Source organism: Lampris incognitus, chromosome 5 (assembly GCF_029633865.1).
Source record: "Lampris incognitus isolate fLamInc1 chromosome 5, fLamInc1.hap2, whole genome shotgun sequence".
NCBI lineage: Eukaryota > Metazoa > Chordata > Actinopteri > Lampriformes > Lampridae > Lampris > Lampris incognitus.
Window position 1 is genome coordinate 31,094,773 of NC_079215.1, and position 24,423 is coordinate 31,119,195.

Sequence of the window (24,423 nt, forward strand, 5' to 3'; positions counted from 1 at the left end):
CTCCTCCGATACATGTGGAGTCGCCAGCCTCTTCTTTTCACCTGACAGTGAAGAGTTTCACCAGGGGGACGTAACGTGCGGGAGGATCACGCTATTCCCCCCAGTTCCCCCTCCCCCCTGAACAGACGCCCTGACCAACGAGAGGAGGCACTAGTGCAGCAACCAGGACACATACCCCCATCTGGCTTCCCACCTGCAGACACAGCCAATTGTGTCTGTAGGGATGCCCGACCAAGCCAGAGGTGACACGGGGATTCAAACCGCCTTCTCCATGTTGGTAGGCAACAGAATAGACTGCCTTGCTACCGGGATGCCTCATGTGTGTCTTTTTTGATGACATTTAAGCTAATACAAAAGGGGTGAATACTCCTACTACTACTTTCGGCTGCTCCCGTTAGGGGTTGCCACAGCGGATCATCCGTTTCCATTTCTTTCTGTCTTCTGCATCTTCCTCTGTCACACCAGCCACCTGCATCTCTTCCCTCACCACATCCATAAACCTCCTCTTTGGCCTTCCTCTTTTTCTCTTGCCTGGCAGCTCAATATTCAGCATCGTTCTCCAAATATACCCAGCATCTCTACTCCACACATGTCCAAGCCATCTCAATCTTGCCTCTCTTGCTTTGTAAAAAAAAAAAAAAAAAAAAAACAGGGGCGAATACTTCTCAATTAACTAATTTACAGATTTTTATTTTTGATATAATTTGGAAGACATCAATATCATTTTGAAATGATAGAGAATTACTTATATATGAGCAGAAAAAAACAATTTAAATACAATTTAACTTGACGTAGCAACACAGCAACACTAGAAATAATTAACAGGGGGTAAATACTTCACACATCTGTATCATGTTCTTCAACCACAGACATTTCTTAACACTTTGATAAATATTTTTAAGTGCTTCGTTGTTCTAGTTTTGCCATTTTGGCCAGTTCTACTCCTGCATTTGTCTGCCATGCACATATGTTGTGTTTTCATATGATTTCATCATCCTTTTATATCCAGTATGACATGTGTTGCTGTGCTGTTTGCAATATGTTTGATTTCCCTCGAGTTATTCTTTTTGGATGCTTATTGTTTTTTTTTTTTTCTTTTTCTCTTGTTATATATTTCCCCCCCATTTTTATACACATTATTTTAGCCACTGCAGTAGTTCAGATCCTGACAAGGATCAATAAAGTTTCATCTAATCAAATCTAAAAGGGGACAGGTTGTGGATTTTGATTGAACTAATGCAATTGTCCCTTCATGTTACAGGAGCTCCCAGATAATGTTTTGGAGTTATTAAGGAAATGCTTGACCTTTCTTCCCTCCAAAAGGTAAACACTTGTTTGTAAGATTATCTTATCCTGCCGGAGGACATTTGCCATGTACAGTATTTTCCAGAAAACCTTGGTCACACCGCTGAACTTTTCACTATGTGTATGGAAAATGAGATTATAGCTTGCTGTTGCAAGATAGAAAAATGAGCAGATTTTATTTATCTACTGAAGTAGAAAACTATTTTTGTTGGTCATAATGGGTACATTTCTAACACCACCAAAGCTGCAATTTTATGGATACTCAGCCTTTAGCTGAGTATGTGTGCTGTAGTTATGTAGTTACTACTGTGATTGTAAGCTGAAGTACAAAAAATTCAAATCCTACCAAAGGGCGTCTGGGTGGTGTGGCGGTCTATTCCGTTGCCTACCAACACAGGGATCACCGGTTTGAATCCCCGTGTTACCTCCGGCTTGGTCGGGCGTCCTTACAGACACAATCGGCTATGTCTGCGGGTGGGAAGCCAGATGTGGGTGTGTGTCCTGGTCGCTGCACTAGCGCCTCCTCTGGTCGGTCGGGGCGCCTGTTCAGGGGGGAGGGAGAACTGGGGGGAATAGCGTGATTCTCCCACGTGCTACGTCCCCCTGGTGAAACTCCTCACTGTCAGGTGAAAAGAAGCGGCTGGCGACTCAATATGTATTGGAGGAGGCATGTGGTACTGCAGCCCTCCCCTGATCGGCAGAGGGGGTGGAGCAGCGACCGGGATGGCTCGGAGAGCAGGGTGATTGGTCAGGTACAATTGGGGAGAAAAAGGGGGAAAAATAAAAAAAGATCCTACCAAAGATAAAAGAGGAAAGTGAAGTCAATATTTATCATGTAAGATGACTTTTAAGGTGTGTGTGTGTGTGTGTGTGTGTGTGTGTGTGTGTGTGTGTGTGTGTGTGTGTGTGTGTGTGTGTGTGTGTGTGTGTGTGTGTGTGTGTGTGTGTGTGTGTGTGTTTGATTTCAGGCCTACCCCTGCAGAGCTGCTGGGGGACCCAGTGTTTCAAGGGATCTCATGCCTTTATACCCTCTACCAGAAGCCTGTTAGCCTCTTCTCCTCTTCCCTCCGCTGTGCGCATTTAGAGCTCCCAGAGGACATCAGTGACCTCTGCAAAGGTCTGCTGCATCCATTAAAATACACAGACAAACACAAACACACACATGCACATGATGGTCTTGTGCTTGCAAGACCTCCTACACTTGACAAAAACATTTTTCATATCTTAGAATTTATTTATTTTTTTATTTGGATTTTGTCCCCCCCCCCCCTTTTCTTCCAGTTGTACTTGGCCAATTACCCCACTCTTCCGAGCCGTCCCGGTCATTGCTCCACTCCCTCAGCTGATCCGGGGAGGGCTGCAGACTACCACATGCCTCCTCCGATACATGTGGAGTCACCAGCCACTTCTTTTCACTTGACAATGAGGAGTTTAGCTAGGGAGACGTAGCGCGTGGGAAGATCACGCTATTCCCCCCAGTTCCCCCTCCCCCCTGAACAGGCACCCCGGCCGACCAGAGGGGGCGCTAGTGCAGCGACCAGGACACACACCTACATCCAGCTTCCCACCCACAGACACGGCTGATTGTGTCTGTAGGGGCGTCCAACCAAGCTGGAGGTAACACGGGGATTTGAACCGGTGAGCCCCGTGTTGGTAGGCAATGGAATAGACCGCCACGCTACCCGGACGCCCCACCAAGACATTTCTTATAATCAGATTAAAAAGCAACAACACTGAGCTTTAGGATAAATTAGACAAGTTTCACTTCTCAGATAATTTCCAAGCAATATGCCACTAAACCATAAAAAGATATGACCTAATACATTAGGTGTTAATACTTCATAGAAGAAATTATGTTGCATATGTTATGTTGCTTTCTGCTTTTGCCATAGTCAACAGGTGAGAGCTTTATTGTATCTGTGCATGCTTTTAGATGAAGGTGAAGACTACCTATCGGAGCGGGCCATAGATGAGGTGTATCATCTGTGGTGTCTGGCAGGGGGAGACCTGGAGAAGGAGTTGACCAACAAGGAGATCATCCAGTCAAAACCTCCAGTCTGCACGTTGCCCAAGTACAACACACACACACACACACACACACACACACACACACACACACACACACACACACACACACACACACACACACACACACACACACACACACGTGTATACACACACAGAATATCAAGAGAGTGTTATAGGGTACAGGACATAATGTCCAGAAGGAGTAACATGTTTCTTCCACCTTTATCCGATCTTTCAGTTTTTTGCTTGAGGATGGTGAGTCATTTGGCCAGGGCAGAGATCGGAGCTTCTTGCTAGATGACACAACAGTCACACTGTCCCTCTGCCAGCTCAGAAATGTAAGAAAATAAATCATTATAAGAGACAGGTTTAATTCTGCAGAATACACCTGTATTTCTCTTACTAGCCATGTATTGTTTGTTGACTGGTATTCTATGAAAAGTTTTGTTTTTGTTGTTTCAGAGACTGAAAGATGTGGCGGGAGAAGCCTATTACCCCCTATTAGAGGATGAGTAAGGAATATTAATCTCTTGACTTCAGTCTTTCTTCTCGTCTCGTCTTGTCTCGTTTTGTCCCATCTCGCTTCTCTTTATTTTGGTCGGACTACAGTGGTAATACCTATGCTTTGCTTTGCTTTCCCTCAGACAGTCAAGTATGCCACAGTCAACCAGTAGCAATGAGCTGTCTGCCACCATCACGCTACCGCTCATCATCCGTGAGAGGGACACAGAGTACCAACTCATCCGCATAATCCTCTTTGACAGGCTGCTGAAGGTGTTGGCTCCATACAAATAAATTCACACGTATACACACATGCACATATAAGCATAAACACAAAGAGACAAGACCCATAGATCCATGCAGACATATGTATGCATGCGCACACACGCACACACACACCAGGGCACTCATTCAAAGATCACACATCCAACACAAATATCATATGTGTACACCAGCACATCCAAATTAAGGCCATCCAGGGTACACACACACACACACACACACACACACACATACAAATTAACACATGTTCAAGGACAATTATTTGCAACCCACACAAGCACAAAGACTATCAGATCTGCACACCTACACGCGAACACAAACATTACAAACACTATGTCATTGCAGTTTATGACCTCCATTTCCCAACGGAAGAAAAAATGATTGAAAGGGTTCCAGCCAGTTTATCGTTTCAACTCCGATCCTTATCTGTCCATGTTCCTGGACTCCAATCGTCATAGTAATTATTTAGATTGGTTAGAGCTGTACTAAATCTTGACAATATGCCGACTGTTTGACCCTTTGTCCCCAGGCCTATCCTTACAAAAAGAACCTAGTGTGGAAGGAGGCCAGAGTGGATATCCCACCACTGAGACGAGGCCTGGTATGGGCTGCACTGCTCGGCATCGAGGTACAGGAGCAGATAAATTAAACTGTCATGTTAATAAAAGGATGCTCTTTTGGGGTTGCTTATGAAGACGGTTTCTTTCCTTTTTGCTTAGGGGGACATTCAAGCCAAGTACGACAGCATTGACAAGGACACTCCTATACCAACTGACAGACAGGTACACACTTCTCTGGTGGAATGTTGTATGTTCAGAACCAAAGAGTAGCACAGCGCAGTGTTGATCACATTTCCTCTGACTACCGTTGTACTTCTGTTTTCAGGTCAATTTTTATTACACAGTCGTGCCAAAAATGCATCAAGTGACAGGATTGGATCCACAAAAAATGAATTTTGCTCATATTGATGTCATATATTAAAACCAGATATGAAAATGGTCAGGCACGCATTGTAACCAGAATTAAACGTAGTCGAGATGCAGTTCGGCCACAAAGAGTATACAAATGAAGCAAAGAGCTGTTGTTTGAAAATTGGGAGAAGTAATGCAGACATGCACTTGAGATGCAGAATGGAGATCTTCAGTTGAGAGCACACAGCGATATGATCTCTTAAAATGGGATTTTCAGACCCTTTTCAAAAGGACAAGTGCAACTAACGTTGGCAGTGATGTTTTATGTTTGTGTATTTGTTTGCAGATTGAGGTGGATATCCCGCGCTGTCACCAGTATGATGAGTTGCTGTCGTCTCCTCAGGGCCACATCAAATTCAGGCGTGTGCTGAAAGCCTGGGTGGTCTCGCATCCTGACTTGGTCTATTGGCAGGGTTAGTCTTTCTTTTTTCTTTTTTTCTCTCTTTCTCTCTTTTCTTTCATTCATTCGTTCTCTCTTTCTCGCTTTCCCTCTTTCTTTCTTTCTTCCCCCCTCCCGCCCCCCGTTCTCTCTTCATCTTCCGCCATCACGCTTGCGCTTATGGCACTACACTGTAGACATCAGGACACCAGGTGGCGATCACGTCATATCATTTAAATTTCTCATTGTGTATTGAGCGACATTGTGACTATTGTACAGTTAGTGCATGTAATTTACTGTTTTGAGGCATGTCTTTCAGGTTTGGATTCACTATGTGCCCCTTTCCTCTACCTAAACTTCAACAATGAAGGTATCCTCAACCTTTTGATTCAACCCTTGAATATTTTATAGTTAAATTATACTTTAAAATTCATGCAATTTCAAGACATTCTTTGTTTTAAGTTTTCCAATTAAACACAAGTTAGATTGAGTCTGTTTATCAGTCTTTCTTATTTTCTGTTTTACTCCTTCCTTTTTACCTATCTTCTTCACAGCACTGGCATATGCCTGTATGTCTTCCTTTATCCCCAAATACCTGTATAACTTTTTCCTAAAGGACAACTCTCATGTCATCCAAGGTAAATTGCTAATAACACATGCACTGTACCTTAGCACAAAGTCAGATAAAAAAAGGTAGTACAGATGTTTTTTTGAAAAATACTTTTTTCCCTTTTTTTAACTTAGCATTACTGTGCTCTGCATAATGATGTTTTAAATCTTCACTTTGGGTGTAACTTGCATAATTCACTCTTCATGCCATAAAACTAAATTATTGCATTTGAGGCTTGCATTATAATCCGTGAGCTGAGCTAATGCCAACTGCGGGAGCAAATTTTAGAAATTGTCAGTCAATGTAATAAGCTTTTCTTGAAAACAAATTTATATCAACTAGCTAAAAAAAAATAAGATTTCCAGTGTCTCACTTATGATTAGAGTAGGGCCTGTTATTGTTCCTGAGCAGTGAAAACTGGTGTAAATGTGTTGTAGCATTTTGTAGCTGAGCCAGGCAATCGAAAAATATGAACACAAGTGAAATTGCAAACGCCCACAGAGAAATGTCAGGAGCAAATTTGCATTGCTGATAAATTGATCAACAACACTTCTCTTGAACCCTGTGGGGAATGTGGGAACCACCTTTTCTTTCCACTACCACATGCCCTCGAGAATGGGCTAACATTTAGTTCTCTATCTTATTAATTTTTTTTTCCAACATTGACTCATGTTGAATGACAAAGAGATGTAACATTGTAGCACATGTGCATATTATATGACTTTCCAGTGTTCCAGTTTAGGGAAAAAAAGTTACCTTCCCACAGTTTTCAGTGAGTCACTGGTCAACGTGCAAAATTATGGGTTTTGTCTGGCTCGTTGCCTACAATATATTGCATCTCACATCATAGCCCTTCTCATATCTATCTTTCTAGTCATTCCCCACCATATATTTCCCAAATAAAAGGCAGAAATGTCCATTAAAAAGTCAATATCCCTTCACTTTTCTCATTATATTCTTCGAGTTTTATTGTTTCAGAGAGAGACCTTTATGGGAAGCACACAAAACTGTCAAAGGCTATCAAATAGCTACTTGCAAATTACAGATTTACTATTAATTTTTTACTGGCAAGTTAATGTGAATTCTCTCCTCTTTTGCATTTGTTGCAGAGTACTTGACTGTCTTCTCCCAGATGATTGCCTTCCATGACCCGGAGCTAAGCAACCACCTCAATGAGATTGGCTTCATCCCAGATGTAAGTAACCAACAGCACCAGAGCCCTGACAAGAAACGGCAGTGGAAGACCTATTAAGATAAAATTTTTCCTCCTACAGGTTCACCAGTGTTGGAAATTTAGGCTTTTATAAGACATAGGGCAAAATTCTGGCTCAGAGCCAGGGGCAAGGAAAATTACCATCTGTCGGTTTCGCGATGTCATTGAAATTTGTGTCCCATAATTCCCTCTGTGGAATTTTGAAGTAGGGCCAGATTCTCCCCACAGTCCACTAGTAATGATTTATACATTGTCTTATGTCTGCCAGGGACCTCTGATGATTGTCCTCTATCAGAATTACCGTATTTCTTGTATCCTGCGACACCACCCCCTGCTCATCCCTTCCTCAATGTATCTGTGGTCTTCAGTGACAAGGTTAAAGCCTCCGCTATTCTGCATGCCCAGAGTTCGTGTGCTGATGAATATGTGTTACCAAAAGGATCAGCATTTGGGACTTTATCCACAAAAAGTGGGAAAAGTGGAAAGTGCTGCCAATATCATGGAGGAGTTAGCAATGGAAAACTGCTTTCAGAAACAGTGGAAGTTTCTTCTATTGCAGCCCGTGTTTGTTAGGTAGTACAACTGAACTGCCAAACTGCATGTTGGATGTCTACAGACTTCAAGAGAGGTAGAAAAGGAGAAAGGAAACGGAATGCTAAAGTTTAAATCAAAACAAACGTCCTTCTGGATACTTTATATCGCTGGTGTATCTTTGACAATAGCTTATCAAGGAATATCCTGTTTATGAATGCTATCGCAGCTTAATGGTTATTATCAAGTACAAACCCCAATTCCAATGAAGTTGGAACGTTGTGTAAAACGTAAATAAAAACAGGATACAATGATTTGCAAATCCTTTTCGACCTATATTCAATTGAATACACTACAAAGACAATATATGTAATGTTCAAACTGATAAACTTAATTGTTTTTTTGCAAATATTCACTCATTTTGAATTTGATGCCTGCAACACATTCCAAAAAAGCTGGGACAGGGGCATGTTTACCATTGTGTTACATCACCTTTCCTTTTAACAACACTCAATAAGCGTTTGGGAACTGAGGACACTAATTGCTGAAGCTTTGTAGGTGGAATTCTTTTCCATTCTTGCTTGATGTATGACTTCAGTTGCTCAACAGTCCAGGGTCTCCGTTGTCATATTTTGCGTTTCATAATGCGCCACACATTTTCAATGGGAGACAGGTCTGGACTGCAGGCAGGCCAGTCTAGTACCTGCACTCTTTTACTAGGAAGCCACGCCGTTATAACACGTGCAGAATGTGGCTTGGCATTGTCTTGCTGAAATAAGCAGGGACATCCCTGAAAAAGACGTCGCTTGGATGGCAGCATATGTTGCTCCAAAACCTGTATGTACCTTTCAGCATTAATGGTGCCTTCACAGATGTGCAAGCTACCCATGCCATGGGCACTAACACACCCCCATACCATCACAGATGCTGGCTTTTGGACTTTGCGCTGATAACAATCTGGATGGTCCTTTTCCTCTTTAGCCCGGAGGACACGACGTCCATGATTTCCAAAAACAATTTGAAATGTGGAGTCGTCAGACCACAGCACACTTTTCCACTTTGCGTCAGTCCATCTCAGATGAGCTCGGGCCCAGAGAAGCTGGCGGCGTTTCTGGGTGTTGTCGATATATGGCTTTCGATTTGCATGGTAGAGTTTTAACTTGCACTTGTAGATGTAGCGACGAACTGTGTTAACTGACAATGGTTTTCCGAAGTGTTCCTGAGCCCACATGGTAATATCCTTTACAGAATGATGTCTGTTTTTAATGCAGTGCCGCCTGAGGGGTCGAAGGTCATGGGCATTCAACGTTGGTTTTCGGCCTTGCTGCTTACGTGCAGAGATTTCTCCGGATTCTCTGAATCTTTTGATGATATTATGGACTGTAGATGATGAAATCCCTAAATTCCTTGCAATTGTACGTTGAGAAACGTTGTTCTTAAACTGTTGGACTATTTGCTCACGCAGTTGTTCACAAAGTGGTGAACCTCGCCCCATCCTTGCTTGTGAATGACTGAGCCTTTCGGGGATGCTCCTTTAATACCCAATCATGACACTCACCTGTTTCCAATTAACCTGTTCAACTGTGGAATGTTCCAAACAGGTGTTTTTTGAGCATTCCTCAACTTTCTCAGTCTTTTGTTGCCCCTGTCCCAGCTTCTTTGGAACGTGTTGCAGGCATCACATTCAAAATGATTGAGTATTTGCAAAAAACAATCAAGTTTATCAGTTTGAGCATTAAATATCTTGTCTTTGTAGTGTATTCAATTGAATATAGGTCGAAAAGGATTTGCAAATCATTGCATTCTGTTTTTATTCACGTTTTACACAACGTCCCAACTTCATTGGAATTCGGGTTCGTAGAACTCTGGGGTGTAGCAGTCTATTCTGTTGCCTACCAACATAGGGCTCGCTGGTTCGAATCCCCGTGTTACCTCCAGCTTGGTCGGGCATCCCTACAGACACAATTGGCCGTGTCTGGGGGTGGGAAACCGGCTGTGGGTATGTGTCCTGGTCGCTGCACTAATGCCTCCTCTGGTCGGTTGGGGCGCCTGTTTGGGGGGGAGGGGGAACTGGGGGGAATAGCATGATCCTCCCATGTGCTACGTCCCCCTGGCAAAACTCCTCACTGTCAGGTATAAAGAAGCGGCTGGCGACTCCACATGTATTGGAGGAGACATGTGGTAGTCTGCAGCCCTCCTTGGTTCGGCAGAAGGGGTGGAGCAGCAACTGGGACGGCTTGGAAGAGTGGGGTAATTGGCCAAGTACAATTGGGGAGAAAAAGGGGGGAAAATCCAAAATTAAAAAAAGGCATGGGGATGAGGAAGGGCTGTGATAACTATTTAAGTTTTATATTATTGACACTGGGTGATATTTTGGTTGAACATAGAATTGGGATAATTGTATATAAATTGTTTATAAGATAAAGACTTAGTTAAGATTAAGATTAATTAAGAATAAAGAGTAAAGATTAAGAGTAAGGTATTGAGTTTATAAGAGAAAGATTGTTGAGGAGTGGAGAAGGGGTAGGAATAAATAAGTGTATACTTCCTCCTACTCCTTGTTGAACATGTAATGATAATTTGTGTTCTGCTTCCAGGTCCGTGATGTTTATATATATATATAAATATAAATATATATAAATAAATGCTACAATATACAAACCTGTATTGAAATTGTTAAATCTGAATAAAGGAAACATAAAAATACCTTTCCGTCCACAAATAAATAATGTGTTATGTAAACCATCATTTGAATAAATGTAGCACCATTTATATGTGGTTAACTATATTTTAATATATTTTAACACTAACATAGAAGTGCCGATTGAAGAGGCATTTAAAATGTTGCGTCTGCATTGTTGAATCCAGATACACATGTAGATTGGCTTCGATTTGTATTCTTCTGTGACATACACATTGCGACGTGTGTGTGTGTGGGGGGTGTTGGAGTGGATGTACGGAATGGATCACGGAGCGGACCCTGTGACAGAGGATCTTTAGGAATTGACGGCAGTGGCAACGTCACATCATGATGTAGAGAGAGAAAAAGTATGGAAGGAATACTAACTGTGTAACATTTTGCCCACTTTAGTGTCGGTAATGTGTGGTCAGTTCACTCTTCTTTGTTTGATCAGCAGTAAAGAAGGTCTCAACACAACAGCACTGAAAATTTTTCATCGATTGAGAGTGTACAAAGACCAACACAGTGACCAATATCATTATGGGTCTCAGTTTAACAAGATGATCGTCCTCGGTGTTGTCGTTTTGAATGTTCTTGTCAGAGTTTCTGTTTCCTTGTAAGTTAACTGTAGGCATTGCCAAGATGTTTCTGCTTGCATCTGCAGTGTGCTGATGCAAGCAGAAAACATATTAAGCATTATCTTAGTGGATATGTTGTTGTGATCCTTTTTCAAATTGTCCCTCTGTTCCTCTGTTAGTAAGGGCAGGCTCTTCAAAGGCAAACATGCATGTTCTTAGGATTTCAATTCAACGCTTTTGAACCCACATTAACTTGCCTTTCAAAAGGGCCTCTGTGTCTGTTCTCACTGTTAGGCCAGAATAATAGTGGAACAAGCTGTGTTGATACAGCTTTCATGTTTGATGTTAATCCAGCAATTAGGCTCAGCAGTCCACAAATATTTCCTTTATGAAGTTCAGAGAACACCCTTAGCTGTTGTAATACCAAAGAAATGAATGCATTTGCCCAGAGGACCAAATTACACCAAGTCATTGTATTATAAAATTCCTTTGATTATACCATAAATACTTGACAAAACATAGCAAATACACATAAACATAGTTTTTCAGAGAAAGATAACTCTTTTTCAAGCACACAAAAAATTGTACAGTGTGCACGACTCTCACTCTATTTTTTTTTTTTAATTTATTTCTGATTTTTCCCTTTTTTCTCCCAATTTAGTGGCCAATTGATCCCTATTTTAATTCAAACACCCACCCTCGTATTGCATGCGTTCGCCAACTGCATCTCTCCGGCCGGCAGTCTCGAAGGAGACGCCTCCCCACTTTCGTGACAAGGCGAATCCAAGCCGAACCACTGTTTTTCCGACACACACAGAGACGCATTCACATGACGAACACAAGCCGACTCCGCCCCCCCCCCCGAAGACAGCGTTGCCAATGATTGCTGCTTCATCGAGTCCGGCCATAGTCGGATCTGACGAGACCGGGGCGCGAACCCCAATCCCCAGTGGGCAACTGCATCGACACCAAGCCGATGCTTAGACCGCTACGCCACCGCGGACTCTCTATTAATGACTTAAACCACAAGCAGCAAGTCAAGTTGCACATAGCAAGTGTTTAATTGAGGTCATTTTCCAATTTGGCTGCACTCCTCCTCCTCCTCCCTCCCCCTTTCTCGTTCCTCTCCTGAGTCTGCCATTTGCACCTGGACTAATCCAATTTGGCTGGACTCAGGCTCCCAGTGAAATGATGTACAAAATGAGGCTGGAGACTTTGGCTGCAGTGGCTCTTTCCTACTCATTACAACTGGGCAATGAGGGGGTCCACTGAAAGCTCACCAGCTCCCTCACAATCAGCGACAAATTAACGAGATGAAATGAAGTCCAGTATCCCTCCACACCACGCTTCAGTCCCGCAGCCACCGAATATGGGAGAGAGCGCTCCAGTGAGACTGGGCAGTGAAAGGCAGATGTTGGAACAGGTGGTTAATGGTCGTGTGTGTGTGTATGTGTGTGTGTGTGTGCGCGCGTGCGTGCGTGCGTGTGCGTGCGTGTGTGGGCGTGTGCACACATGCAACTGTTTTCGCATTTTTAATTTTTTTTTAATTTCAGTCTCATGAATTTCCTCCTGGGGGAGTAAGGAACAGAAGAGAGCGAGGGAGAAAGGAGGAGGAATGGAATTATGGGTGTAATAAGATTTCATTGTTTGCTTTCTCCCCAATGTCCAATAACTAAACTCAGCAGTTTTCTCTCATCATATCTGTTGCTTTTTTCTCAGAGGATATAGAAACTTGCAACCATCAGTCTGATGGTTTACTCAAAGACAATTGCCTCTAGAGTGAGATCGTGATTCATTTTGAAGCCCTTTAGAAACTTGTTTTATATTTTAAGTTGACATTTGGTGAGGGCATAGAGTACTCTGTGGATATCAGTATGGCATAAATGCACATATTTCATCCTGCTTTTTCTTTTTTCCCCCTGCCAAACAGCTCTATGCTATTCCCTGGTTCCTGACAATGTTTACACGTAAGTTACGAATTTTCATAATATGATGCAGCACCCCGTATATTTTATCACATATAATTGTCCTGAGAGTGTCTTAACAGGACAGGTGTTAAAGGTCAGTTGGCTCTGTATAAATAGCTAATGTTTAGACTCCTATTCTGGCTGCTGGTCGGCTCAGGTCGTAGACCCAGTAGATCAGGACCAGTGTCACATCGCAGAGTTGTACTTAACATTTTTAACTGCATGTTTTGTTTTCCTGTTTTTGAGAAAAATTTGGATAATTTCTAAATTTCTTAAACCAAAACAATGTTCCCTTCGTGAACTGTGTTTTACCTACACACACACTTGCTTGCCAGTAGTCCATCGAGTCCGATGATGACATCCGTCCTCGTTAATGGTGTGTTCTTCGATGAGTTCACGTGCACACACACACACACACACACACACACACACACACACACACATAAATATGTAGGAAAAAAAAAAACTTTAATTCATAGCAGTACAAGCCTGTTTCATGCATCTCACACACACATCAGCTGCCAAGTTGGCTATACAACAAAGAAAAAAACCAGCGAATAAATGCTATGTTGCCTCACACCACACCCCTAGTTGCGGTGCACAGCAACCAATGGGAAGATAGGAAACATTTGAAAAGTAACATCAAGACCATTACAACCAATGACGGAGGGACTGGCGCTCGTTTTGAAAAAGTAAGGGCTTAAAGGGCCGGGGCACTGTTGAAATAGCATACTTAAAAAAAAAAAAAAACATCCAATGGGGTACTTTATGTAAATTATCTAGTGGAGTGGGTCCAGAGCACAGATGAAAGAGCAGACAGGCAAAATGTAAAAATACAACATCCAATAATGGTCATCGCATATATATCATTGAATGGAAGGGGGGAGGGGGTGGAATAATAAAGACAATGGCTTATTTGTAATTGCAAAGCAGATATTTTTTTCTGTGTCTACAGCTGGTGGCCAAGTCATTTCTACTGTTCAAGGTGGCTTGCAAATAATAAAATATTTCTCTGCTAAGCATAGGTTACATCTTTTGCTGATAGTTGAATATGCATTGCTCTTAGTAAGGATTTTCCATGAGATAGAGTAGCTAATCTTCTTGTCCACCAATGACCAAATGTGGCGGCTTAAGGCCATTGCATTTCTTGAATGCTCATTCCTGAAGCTACTCATATGGGCGTTAAACCTAATTTTAAAAGGGCCCTCTGTTAGTCCAATGTAAGTGTCTACTTTGCAGTTGTCTTCTCTTGTCACTGATGCCTGATAAATGACTCCCTCTGTCTGGCATTTTCCTTCAAGAGCACACGATGCCTTAGCACGGCAGTTGCAGATGGTGGTGTTTGGTTGCATTTAGGGGGTCTGTGCCTTGGTCGTGATGCTTGTGTTGTGGGATGAAATAACTGGCTGAACATTTGGTGTGCAGCTGTAGCTAATTTTGACTGTGTTCCTGTTGAATATTTTTATTAATTGATGGTCTGGGGTAAAGCACTCATCCAAAAGTTTGAAAAATCGTTTTCCAATATTAGAGGCCACGGTGTCGCTGTAGGGAGGATTATATCAGGTCATGTTCCACCTTCTGCTTCATTTTTTTTTTTGCTGGCTGTCGCTAGTTGATGGTGGGTTGTACTTAAGCCTGAAATTATATCCAAATTTTGTAAGGCTTCTTGGTATTGGGGGGGGGGGGGGCTGCTTCATTAAAAATGGATTTGCTGGATGATAAACATGAGAGTCTCTTATTTATGCTCACTGGGATATTTTTCAAGATAGAGGTGGATGATTGTTTTCTTTGTGGATGTATTGCAGTGTATTATTGGGCTTCATGTACCATTTCTAAGGTCTAATGAAGTATCAAGGAAGTCAATGTGGTTTTTGTTAGCCTCAGTTGAAATTTTGAGCCCGTTATTTGTGAATATGATGAACATTTTCTTTTTTATTCTCTTCTGTTGCTGGTTTGTTGCAGACTGCCAGCCCATCAACTCCCATATTTTCGTAATGTGTGTGTGTGTGGTGTTAGTGTGTGTGTGTGTGTGTGTGTGTGTGTGTGTGTGTGTGTGTGTGTGTGTGTGTGTTAGTTAGTGTAGATAGCGGGACCGAAAACTAAAGCACTTATGATCCTAATTCTTTTTGGAGGTGGTAGGTATTGTTCCAGAGAGTACGGGAAAAATCCCAGAAATTACAATTATGCATAATTATGCATAATTATGCATAAATATGCATTTTTCCAAAAATGGCTAAAAAAAACACTTTTCTCGGCATTTCAGGTGATTCTGAGCATTTTGATTTTTTTCACCTAAACTTTTTTTCTGGGACCCCCCCTTACCTGGAAAATGTGACCCTCTCCCCCTTTAATGTTATTGTGTATGCAATTTCATGTATGTGAAATATGCTTGGTTGGAACAACTATTGGCCTCAAAGGGGCAGTTAGGGCACAGTTAGTGACAGGTAGCAAGCAATTAAAATGCTCTGCTGTGATTGGCTCTGGACATGTCAGGTGATATGTTATGTGGCCTGCTATTGGTTGCTGTGAACATCATGTGATGTTTACACTGCACAGTGTAGGGTGTTTTGGGCTCAGTGTTCAATGTACATTTTGTTAGCACATGTTTAATAGCTTTTGTAAAGTTTTTGAATATTGTGTTCCGGGTGGTGAGTACATCGTACTTTAAAGAGTTGTTTTACAAATATTGTCATTGAGTGCATCTACTCATATATTTTCGTAATGTGTGTGTGTGTGGCGTTAGTGTGTGTGTGTGTGTTAGTTAGTGTAGATAGCGGGACCGAAAACTAAAGCATTTATGACCCTAATTCTTTTTGGAGGTGGTAGGTATTGTCTCAGAGAGTAAGGGAAAAATCCCAGAAAATTAAAATTATGCATAAATATGCAAAATATGCATTTTTCTAAAAATGGCTAAAAACCACTTTTCTCGGCATTTCAGATGATTTTGAGCATCTTTGATTTTTTCACCTACTATATAAAAAAAATTTCTGGGACTTAGAAATGTTTTGGCATTATGCAAAATAAATGCATTTTTGCAAAAATGCACTTATGATCCTAATTTTTTTTGGAGGTGGTAGGTATTGTTCCAGAGAGGACCAGAAAAATAGCAGAAAATTAAAATAATTATAATAATTATGCAAAATATGCATTTTCTAAAAATGGCTAAAAACCACTTTTCTTGGCATTACAGATGATTCTGAGCATTTGGGGGGAGGGAGTTGGAGTCGGGGGGGTAAACCACTTTTCTCGGCATTTCAGATGATTCTGAGCATTTGGGGGGAGGGAGTTGGAGTGGGGCGGGGGGTTTAGGGGCAGGGGGAAGGCGGTTAGCTGGCAGGATGAAGAGGAGGGAGATTTAGACGGGTGGATAACCAAACCGCTACATTGTAGCGGGGTTCTTCTGGTCATCTCTATATAGCCCGACGTTGATGTCTAGGACCTGTAGTTGGGAAAACAAGTACAAGGCCACTAGCTCACAAGTCTCTGCCCTGTCGAAGCTGCCTATGGTCACGTTGAATTTGCTGCTACCTTGCTTTTGCCATGCGTTTCCCTTGTGATATAAAATTGATTCGTTGGCATGGGATATTATGTCTCTGTCTTGGTCGGATATTGTGGTGTATGCTGAGGCAAAGTCAATAGCTTTATCTAGTGGCTCTTTAGTTATTTAGGGGTAAAACTCACAAATATCGAAGCATATAAAAGTATGCCTGCTCTTGTCATCTATGCCCCTAAACCATTCTAAAACTGGGGCCAAAATGGGCTAAAAAATTCAATTAATGCTAACAAAAACCAAATTGACTTCCTCAGCACCTCATTAGACCTTAGAAATGGTACATATAGGCCATACATGAAGCCCAATAATACACTGCAATACATCCACAAAGAAAGCAATCATCCGCCCTCTATCTTAAAAAATATCCCAGTGAGAATAAATAAGAGACTCTTATGTTTATCATCCAGTGAATCCATCTTTAATGAAGCAGCCCCCCCCCCCCCATACCAAGAAGCCTTACAAAAATGTGGCTATAATTTCAGGCTTAAGTACAACCCACCATCAACTAGCCACAGCCAGCAAAAAAAAAAATGCAGCAGAAGGCGGAACATGACCTGATATAATCCTCCATACAGCGACACCGTGTCCTCTAATATTGGAAAACGATTTTTCAAACTTTTGGATGAGTACTTTACCCCAGACCATCAACTAAGAAAAATATTCAACAGGAACACAGTCAGAATTAGCTACAGCCGCATGTCAAATGTTCAGCAAGTTATATCATCCCACAACACAAGCATCATTCAATTCAGTTCAATTCAATTCAATTCAATTCAATTTTTATTGTCATTAAAAACAATGTGCAGGCACATGTTAAAAATTAAATGAGGGCTGTGGCTTCACCAATCAGTGCAAGACAGATACAGACAAACACAGCAAACAATATAAGATATACACACATGAAGACCAAAGCTAAAAATAAGTTAAAAGAGAGCTGGAGTACAAAATATTTAAAAATATCTACAGACATTCAGTGGGTAGCCAGGTTCAGGTGGGCAACAGCTTGTGGAAAGAAGCTGTTTTTGAGCCTGGTAGTGCGGGCTCTGAGGCTCCTGTAGCGCCTCCCAGAGCGCAGGGGGGAGGACAGTCCATGGTTGGGGTGGGTGGGATCTCTGCTGATGCTCAGACCCCTTCGAAGGTAGCGTTTGTGATAAATGTCTTTTATGGCTGGGAGCTGGGTACCGGTGATATGCTGGGCTGTCTTGAGATTCCACTGCAGAGCTTTCTGGTCTACTGAGGTGCAGTTGCCGTACCACACTGAGATGCAGATGGTCAGGATGCTGTCTATGGTGCAGTGGTAGAAGTTGGTGAGAATTTTGGGGGGTAGACGGGCGCTCCTCAGCCTCCTCAGGAAATGCAGGCGTCCACGAAAGGTCCTCGCTGATGTGGACTCCAAGGAATTTAAAGCTGGAAACACGCTCCACTTCCACCCCACTGACGTGTATGGGGGAGTGGCTGCAGCTTCTAGCTTCTAGAATCATGACCAAGGCACAGACCCCCTCATTGCAACCAAACACCTCCAACTGCCAATGCCGTGCTAAGGCATCGTGCCCTGTTGAAGGAAAATGCCAGACAAAGGGAATCATTTACCAGGCATCAGCGACAAGAGAAGACAACTGCAAAGTGGACACCTAAATTAGACTAACAGAGGGCCCTTTTAAAATTAGGTTTAACACCCATATGAGTAGCTTCAGGAATGAGCATTCAAGAAATGCAATGGCCTTAAGCCGCCACATTTGGTCATTGGTGGACAAGAAGATTAGTTACTCTATCTCATGGAAAATCCTTACTAAGAGCAATGCATATTCAACTAACAGCAAAAGATGTAACCTGGTGCGACAAACCAGAAATGTCCATATTGAAGAACAGGAATGAACTGGCCAGCAGTTGCAGACATAGATATAAACACCTATTTTGTAATTATAAATAAATCATGCCAATAGACAAATACCAACCCCTCCGACCCCAATGGACCATTAGCGATCACATGTTTTTGAATTTTTGAATGTCACACCGCTCCCTTCCCCATTGGATGTTATGTACGTGATGTGCATGATGAGGCAGTAAATGGTATGTTCTTTCCCGTGTAGCTTTATTGACAGCTGACGATTGCTTATGGCATGAAACAGGCTTGTACTGTCTCATAAAGAATTAACTTGACTCACTGGATTTTATATATCTATATATTTCTCTACCAGAGTCCTGGGAGTTTGAGGGTTCTGCACAGTATCTTAGCTGCTTTTAGGACTGCACTTTTCTGGACAGAGACCTCAGATGTTGTTTCTGGAATAAGCTGGAGCCACTCTCCCAGTTTGGGGGTCACAGCCCCTAGTGCTCCTATTACCACTGGGACTACTGTGGATTTGACCTTCCACATACGATCTAGTTCTTCCTTCAGCCCTTGGTATTTCTCTAGCTTCTCATGCTCTTTCTTCCTGATGTCGCTGTTGCTCGGGATTGCTAAATTGATCACTACGGCTGTCTTCTGTTCCTTGTTGACCACCACAATGTATGGTTGGTTAGCCAGCACCTGTTTGTCAGTCTGAGCTTAAAGTCCTGCTCTGCCATTCTCAACCACCATTGGCGGTGTCTCCCATTTGGACTTGCGGATTTTTTATTTTTCCACTCTGTATTCAGTACAGAAGTTCCTGTACACTATCCCAGCCACTTGGATATGCCTTTCAGTGTATGCTTTCCCAGCTAGCGGTTTACAGCCTGCTACTAAGTGCTGGACTGTCTCAGGGGCGTCTTTGCACAGCCTGCATATTGGGCCTTATCTGGTGTGGTAGACCCCTGCCTCAACCGATCTGGTCCTGAGCGCCTGATCTTGTGCTGCTGTGATCAGAGACTGTGCTGTCCTTCAGTCCAGCCTTTTCTAGCCACTGGTAGGATTTCTCAATATCATCCATGTCTTCTATCTGTATATGGTACATCCCATGGAGGGGCTTGGTCTTCCATGATACCTCCTCTTCTTCTTCCTCCCCACTCTGTCTTCTGCTTCCTGAGATACTCACTCAGGAGCTCATCCTGGGGGGCCCTCTTTCTGACGTACTCGTGGATGTTCCTTGTTTCATCCTGGATGGTGGCTCTAACATTCACTAACCCTTGGCCCCCATCCGTTCACTTGTAGTCTCAAGCTGCTGGATTTAGAGTGGAACCATCAGTGTATTTTGAGGAGTTTCAGTGCCCTGATATCTTTGGCCTTTATTTCCTTCTTTGGCCAGCTTATTATTCCAGCTGGGTATCTGATGACTAGTAGGTCATACGTGCTGATGGCTTGGATCTTATTCTTCCCATTGAGATGGCTCCTCAGGACCTGCCTCACTCTCTGGAGGTATTTGGCTGTAGCTGACCTCCTTGCTGCTTCCTCATGGTTTCCATTTGCTTGTGGAATACCAAAATACTTGTGTCTGTCCTGGATGTCTGTTATAATAATAATAATAATAAATCAAACTTATATAGCGCTTTTATAACACTTAAAATCACTTTACAATGAACGGCGGTGAAACAAGACAACAGATAAACATAACACAGACATACAGGGGTGGATGTTATCCTGCCATCTCGTAATTCAACCCCTTCAGTGCTCACCACCCTTGCTCTTTTTGCCACCATTTGACCACACTTGTGCAGTCCTTTGGAAAGGTGTGTGTGTGTGTGTGTGTGTGTGTGTGTGTGTGTGTGTGTGTGTGTGTGTGTGTGTGTGTGTGTGTGTGTGTGTGTGTGTGTCCACAGGATGTTGCAATGAAACCTTCGATGTAGAAAAAAGAGCTCAACAATTCATGAGTGTGCTGAGCACAAAACAGGCTTGTTTGGCCATTTAATAACTTTGAGCTACACACACACACACACACACACACACACACACACACACACACACACACACACACACACACACACCTTCCAAAGGTCTGAAATACAAAGGATGAATGTGCATTGAAGAATGTTACCAGTATACAAAATTATCATGTGTGAACTCGGTTCCTCCATAAAGAATGTTTTTATCTGTTTTGAAGTTTCCACTCACATTTTGACCCATCATGTGGTGTAAATGTCTAAATTACCCTTTTGGTGTCTCTGTGATATTCACTATGTTGCATTAGAACTGTTGTTTGTCCGCTGACTCCTAGAGCAAGGCCAGAAAGACAATCGATATGTTACATTTTTTTAAATTTAATCGCAGCTGAATCAATCATCAAATGTTTTATCAACATATTTCACTGAAGCCTGGGTTTTAAGGGGTGCTTTTTAATTCTTCAGTCACATACACAGAAATGCACACATTCATAGATCTACACAATGTGAGGTGCAGGAGGTATGACTCTTTTACCTCCTTTTCTCCCCTGATACCATGGGTAAGTCCCAGCAGTCAGGAGGTGTGCCCTTCTCAATATTAATGTGCCCAATCCAGTATGAGATAGGGCAGAAGGGTCATCTTCCATTCACGTACACACAAACGTGCACACACACCTACAGACACATTGCCCATCACTCACATGCACCGCTGCCTGGCTGACTGCTAATGTGACGAAAACCCTCTGAGGCATTTCTTCCTCCTCTCTGTCAATCTCAGCAGGGCCACAGCACTCTGCCTGCACAGATCTATTGCCTGATATCTACCTTAGCAAAACCTGTGCTGTGGCATCAACTTATACCAAAGATAGGTGTTAACACATAACATCAACACAGAGGAGACATTCAAATTGAAATGTTTAGCAGATATGACTGAAATAATAACAATTAGAAAGTCTAGTGGAGGCTACGGTTGCATTTTGGCTTAAAAAAAAACCCTGCACAGCACATTCTCAGTCCCCCTGCTCCAAAGCTGCCGAGCTCTAGGATATTCCTCCTAGCTCTGTCTTTTTTCCATATCAACACCTACACAGAAAACATTTTCCCAGCTTCATCCCCCCATCTTAAATACCCCTCCAGGCTATCTTACCAACACACAGCTCTGCTCAATGGGCTCGCCAGTTTAAAGGCACAGTGCCATATTAAGTTAATGCACTGAACACATGCAAATCAAACACGTTATATGCAACTTGGTCTCAGCTCCCCCACTGTTTTTGCCGTGTGTTCCCGTCCTCCACCATGCCAGAGCTTCCGCAGATCAGTACCCCTCTAGAGGATTTGCATTTCTTCAGGTTGCACTATGTATATTGAAAGCCTGCAAAATCCCGCCTGTGTTGTGTTTTTACTTCCACATGACACGTAGATGTGTTTCCACTACACAAGATCTTCCACCTGTGGGACACGCTGCTGCTGGGCAACTCCTCTTTCCCCTTCTGTATCGGCGTGGCCATATTACAGCAGCTCAGGGACCGCCTGCTGGCTAATGGCTTCAACGAGTGCATCCTACTCTTCTCTGACCTGCCAGGTGAGAACAGGAGTTAATCTAGGATTTAGAGGGAGGCTCTGTGAGAAACGGTGGCCTTTTGGTAAATGAGCCCCACATGGTTAGTGCCCTTTGCTTACATTTTTTTGTTTTGGCCTGATGTCTTGGCATGTGTGTGTGTGTGTGTGTGTGCGTGAATAGGTGCGGGGTGTAAGAGTGTGGGAGGACACTTCTCACAATGGCAGACAGAGGAAAGCATCCTCGCCAGAAAAGCATACTCGTTTACAACTGCTCTTGCCATCATATAAGACACGCATTCCTGAAATTGAAATGTGAAACTAGGGCTGTAAAATTTTAATCGAGTTAATCACATGATGGGCTTTGATTAATCATGATAAATCACAAATCTGAAGTATATTCAGATTTATTTCTGCTCTTTCGGTAAATGACCAAATATATTTGTGGTGATGTGATGAATAAAGAAAAATAATAGATGGAGGAATCAATCAAATAGATGACATCATCCAAGCTTTTTTTTGTCTTGTGAATGTAAGCAAACAGAGTATATATAGTCAAATCTCACCCAAATGACCATGGCGATGCATGATGCTGTTGTGTTTGTCAGTTTAGCTGATGTACTTGCATTTGGCAAGCGTATTTGATGAATACCGCCTGGTCTTATATCAGCACTAAAACTGGCATGCTTGGCACCCAGATGGTACTTCAGACATGTTGTGCTCTGGTAGAAAGACATTTCGACGTTGCCATATGTACATACAATTTTTGGTACATCCAAAGATCCAGTAGGAAGTTGTTTATTCTGAAATTTACAACTCTTGCTAGTGGGAGCCTTGTCACTCATTGTTGTTCACTGTTAGATTGACTGCCAACAAACTGTTTGCAGAAATGCAAGACTTGGACAAAAGAGAAAATGCCCTTTTTTGCTTTATTTTTATTTATTTTTCTTAATTTTATTTAATTAAAAAAAATTTTTTTATCCCCCCCTTTATTTCCCCAATTGTACTTGGCCATTTACCACACTCTTCCAAACTGTCCTGGTTGCTGCTCCACCCCCACTGCTAGTCCAGGGAGGGCTGCAGACTACCACATGCCTCCGCTGATACATGTGGAGTCACCAGCCGCTTCTTTTCACCTGACGGTGAGGAGTTTCACCAGGAGGACGTAGCTTGTGGAAGGATCACACTATTCCCCCTAGTTCCCCTTCCCCCTGAGCAGGCGTCCCAACCGACCAGAGGAGGTGCTAGTGCAGCGACCAGGACACATACCCACATCCAGCTTCCCACCCGCAGACACAGCCAATTGTGTCTGTAGGGATGCCCGACCAAGCTGGAGGTAACACGGGGATTCGAACCAGAGATTCCCATGTTGGTAGGCAATGGAATAGACCGCCACACTACCTGGACGCCCCTCACCATTACAGATTCTACCTTTTAAGTCCTTATAAATGTAAATTGTTCTTTCTGGTACTCATTTCCAGCATATTCCCTTTTAACTTTGCTGTCTATACCTCATAGAGACTTTAGTTGTCACTTGATAAAATAAGCCTGCCAGATGTAATCTCTGAATATCTCCGCATCAGCAAATAATTGAAAATAACTGATGGAGAAAGAAGTGCTGTTTCCCTGCACCCGAATGTAGAGCTGTCTACCTGCAGCAGTGATTGTGACTGATTTACCTTAAACTGTGTTTTATTCTCAAGAGGACTAATTTGTCCCCCTGCCTCTCTCTAAGCAAGCATCTTTGCTCCCCCACGCAGACAAAACTTTGCCATGATATGCTCTAGTAATACCACGCAGTGTTCTGAAGCTGTTCAGAAGTCATTTGAAAACAACCACAACAATAACAAACAAATGAAAAACAGTCAAAAAGTTGTGTACACTGAGGCAACCACTGAGCCCAGGAGAAAATGTGTGCCTCTGAAGTTCTAACCCAGATTATTTCCCAGTTATTCCCCTCATTTGCCACCCCCATTCAAAAGCCTAATTCTGCACACTCTTGAAGGTTATCGTTTCAGCTCTCCAGAAATATTTGTGATAAATCTGAGTTGAATGAATTGGACTTAGCAGGCAGCATTTGAATGGCCAGTGAATTACATTGGCAGGGATACGGTTGCTTGTATAGCAAAGACCCAAAACATGAAAAGACAGGTAGCGATGGCCATGGGAGCTGGCGGCTGAGGGACCGCTTGTAGCTGTTACCTGGTATGCTCATGCTAAATATGGGGGATTTGTATGAAAACGTGTCCTAATGCAGGGAGAACGTTTGACAATGGTAGTTAGAGATGAAGCTCTCAAAAAAGAAATCAAACAAGGAAAATTAGATCGTTCATCTTTTTTCTTCCCCCACCCCCCTTTTCTCCCCAATTGTATCTGGCCAATTACCTCACTCTTCCGAGCCGTCCCGGTTGTTGCTCCACCTTCTCTGCCCATCCGGGGAGGGCTGCAGACTACCACATGCCTCCTCCGATAC

General features: G+C 42.7%; 1 protein-coding gene across 2 annotated transcripts in view; it reads left to right on the forward strand.

Moving 5' to 3' along the window:
- The window catches only part of tbck (TBC1 domain containing kinase), a 74,734-nt gene that overhangs the window by 4,109 nt on the left and 46,202 nt on the right, over window positions 1-24,423 (forward strand). The window contains exons 9-23 of one of the 2 annotated variants that reach the window (XM_056279967.1): window positions 1,262-1,323; window positions 2,274-2,422; window positions 3,239-3,377; window positions 3,572-3,671; window positions 3,796-3,845; window positions 3,978-4,107; window positions 4,646-4,744; window positions 4,836-4,898; window positions 5,374-5,500; window positions 5,786-5,836; window positions 6,021-6,104; window positions 7,186-7,271; window positions 13,009-13,045; window positions 21,814-21,975; window positions 22,135-22,305. In XM_056279967.1, the coding sequence (XP_056135942.1) occupies window positions 1,262-1,323; window positions 2,274-2,422; window positions 3,239-3,377; window positions 3,572-3,671; window positions 3,796-3,845; window positions 3,978-4,107; window positions 4,646-4,744; window positions 4,836-4,898; window positions 5,374-5,500; window positions 5,786-5,836; window positions 6,021-6,104; window positions 7,186-7,271; window positions 13,009-13,045; window positions 21,814-21,975; window positions 22,135-22,241 (1,446 nt within the window). In that variant the 3' untranslated portion in view covers window positions 22,242-22,305. Of the gene's footprint in view, window positions 1-1,261; window positions 1,324-2,273; window positions 2,423-3,238; window positions 3,378-3,571; window positions 3,672-3,795; window positions 3,846-3,977; window positions 4,108-4,645; window positions 4,745-4,835; window positions 4,899-5,373; window positions 5,501-5,785; window positions 5,837-6,020; window positions 6,105-7,185; window positions 7,272-13,008; window positions 13,046-21,813; window positions 21,976-22,134; window positions 22,306-24,423 lie in introns of those variants that run through there. The other variant, XM_056279966.1, reaches the window with a different exon arrangement.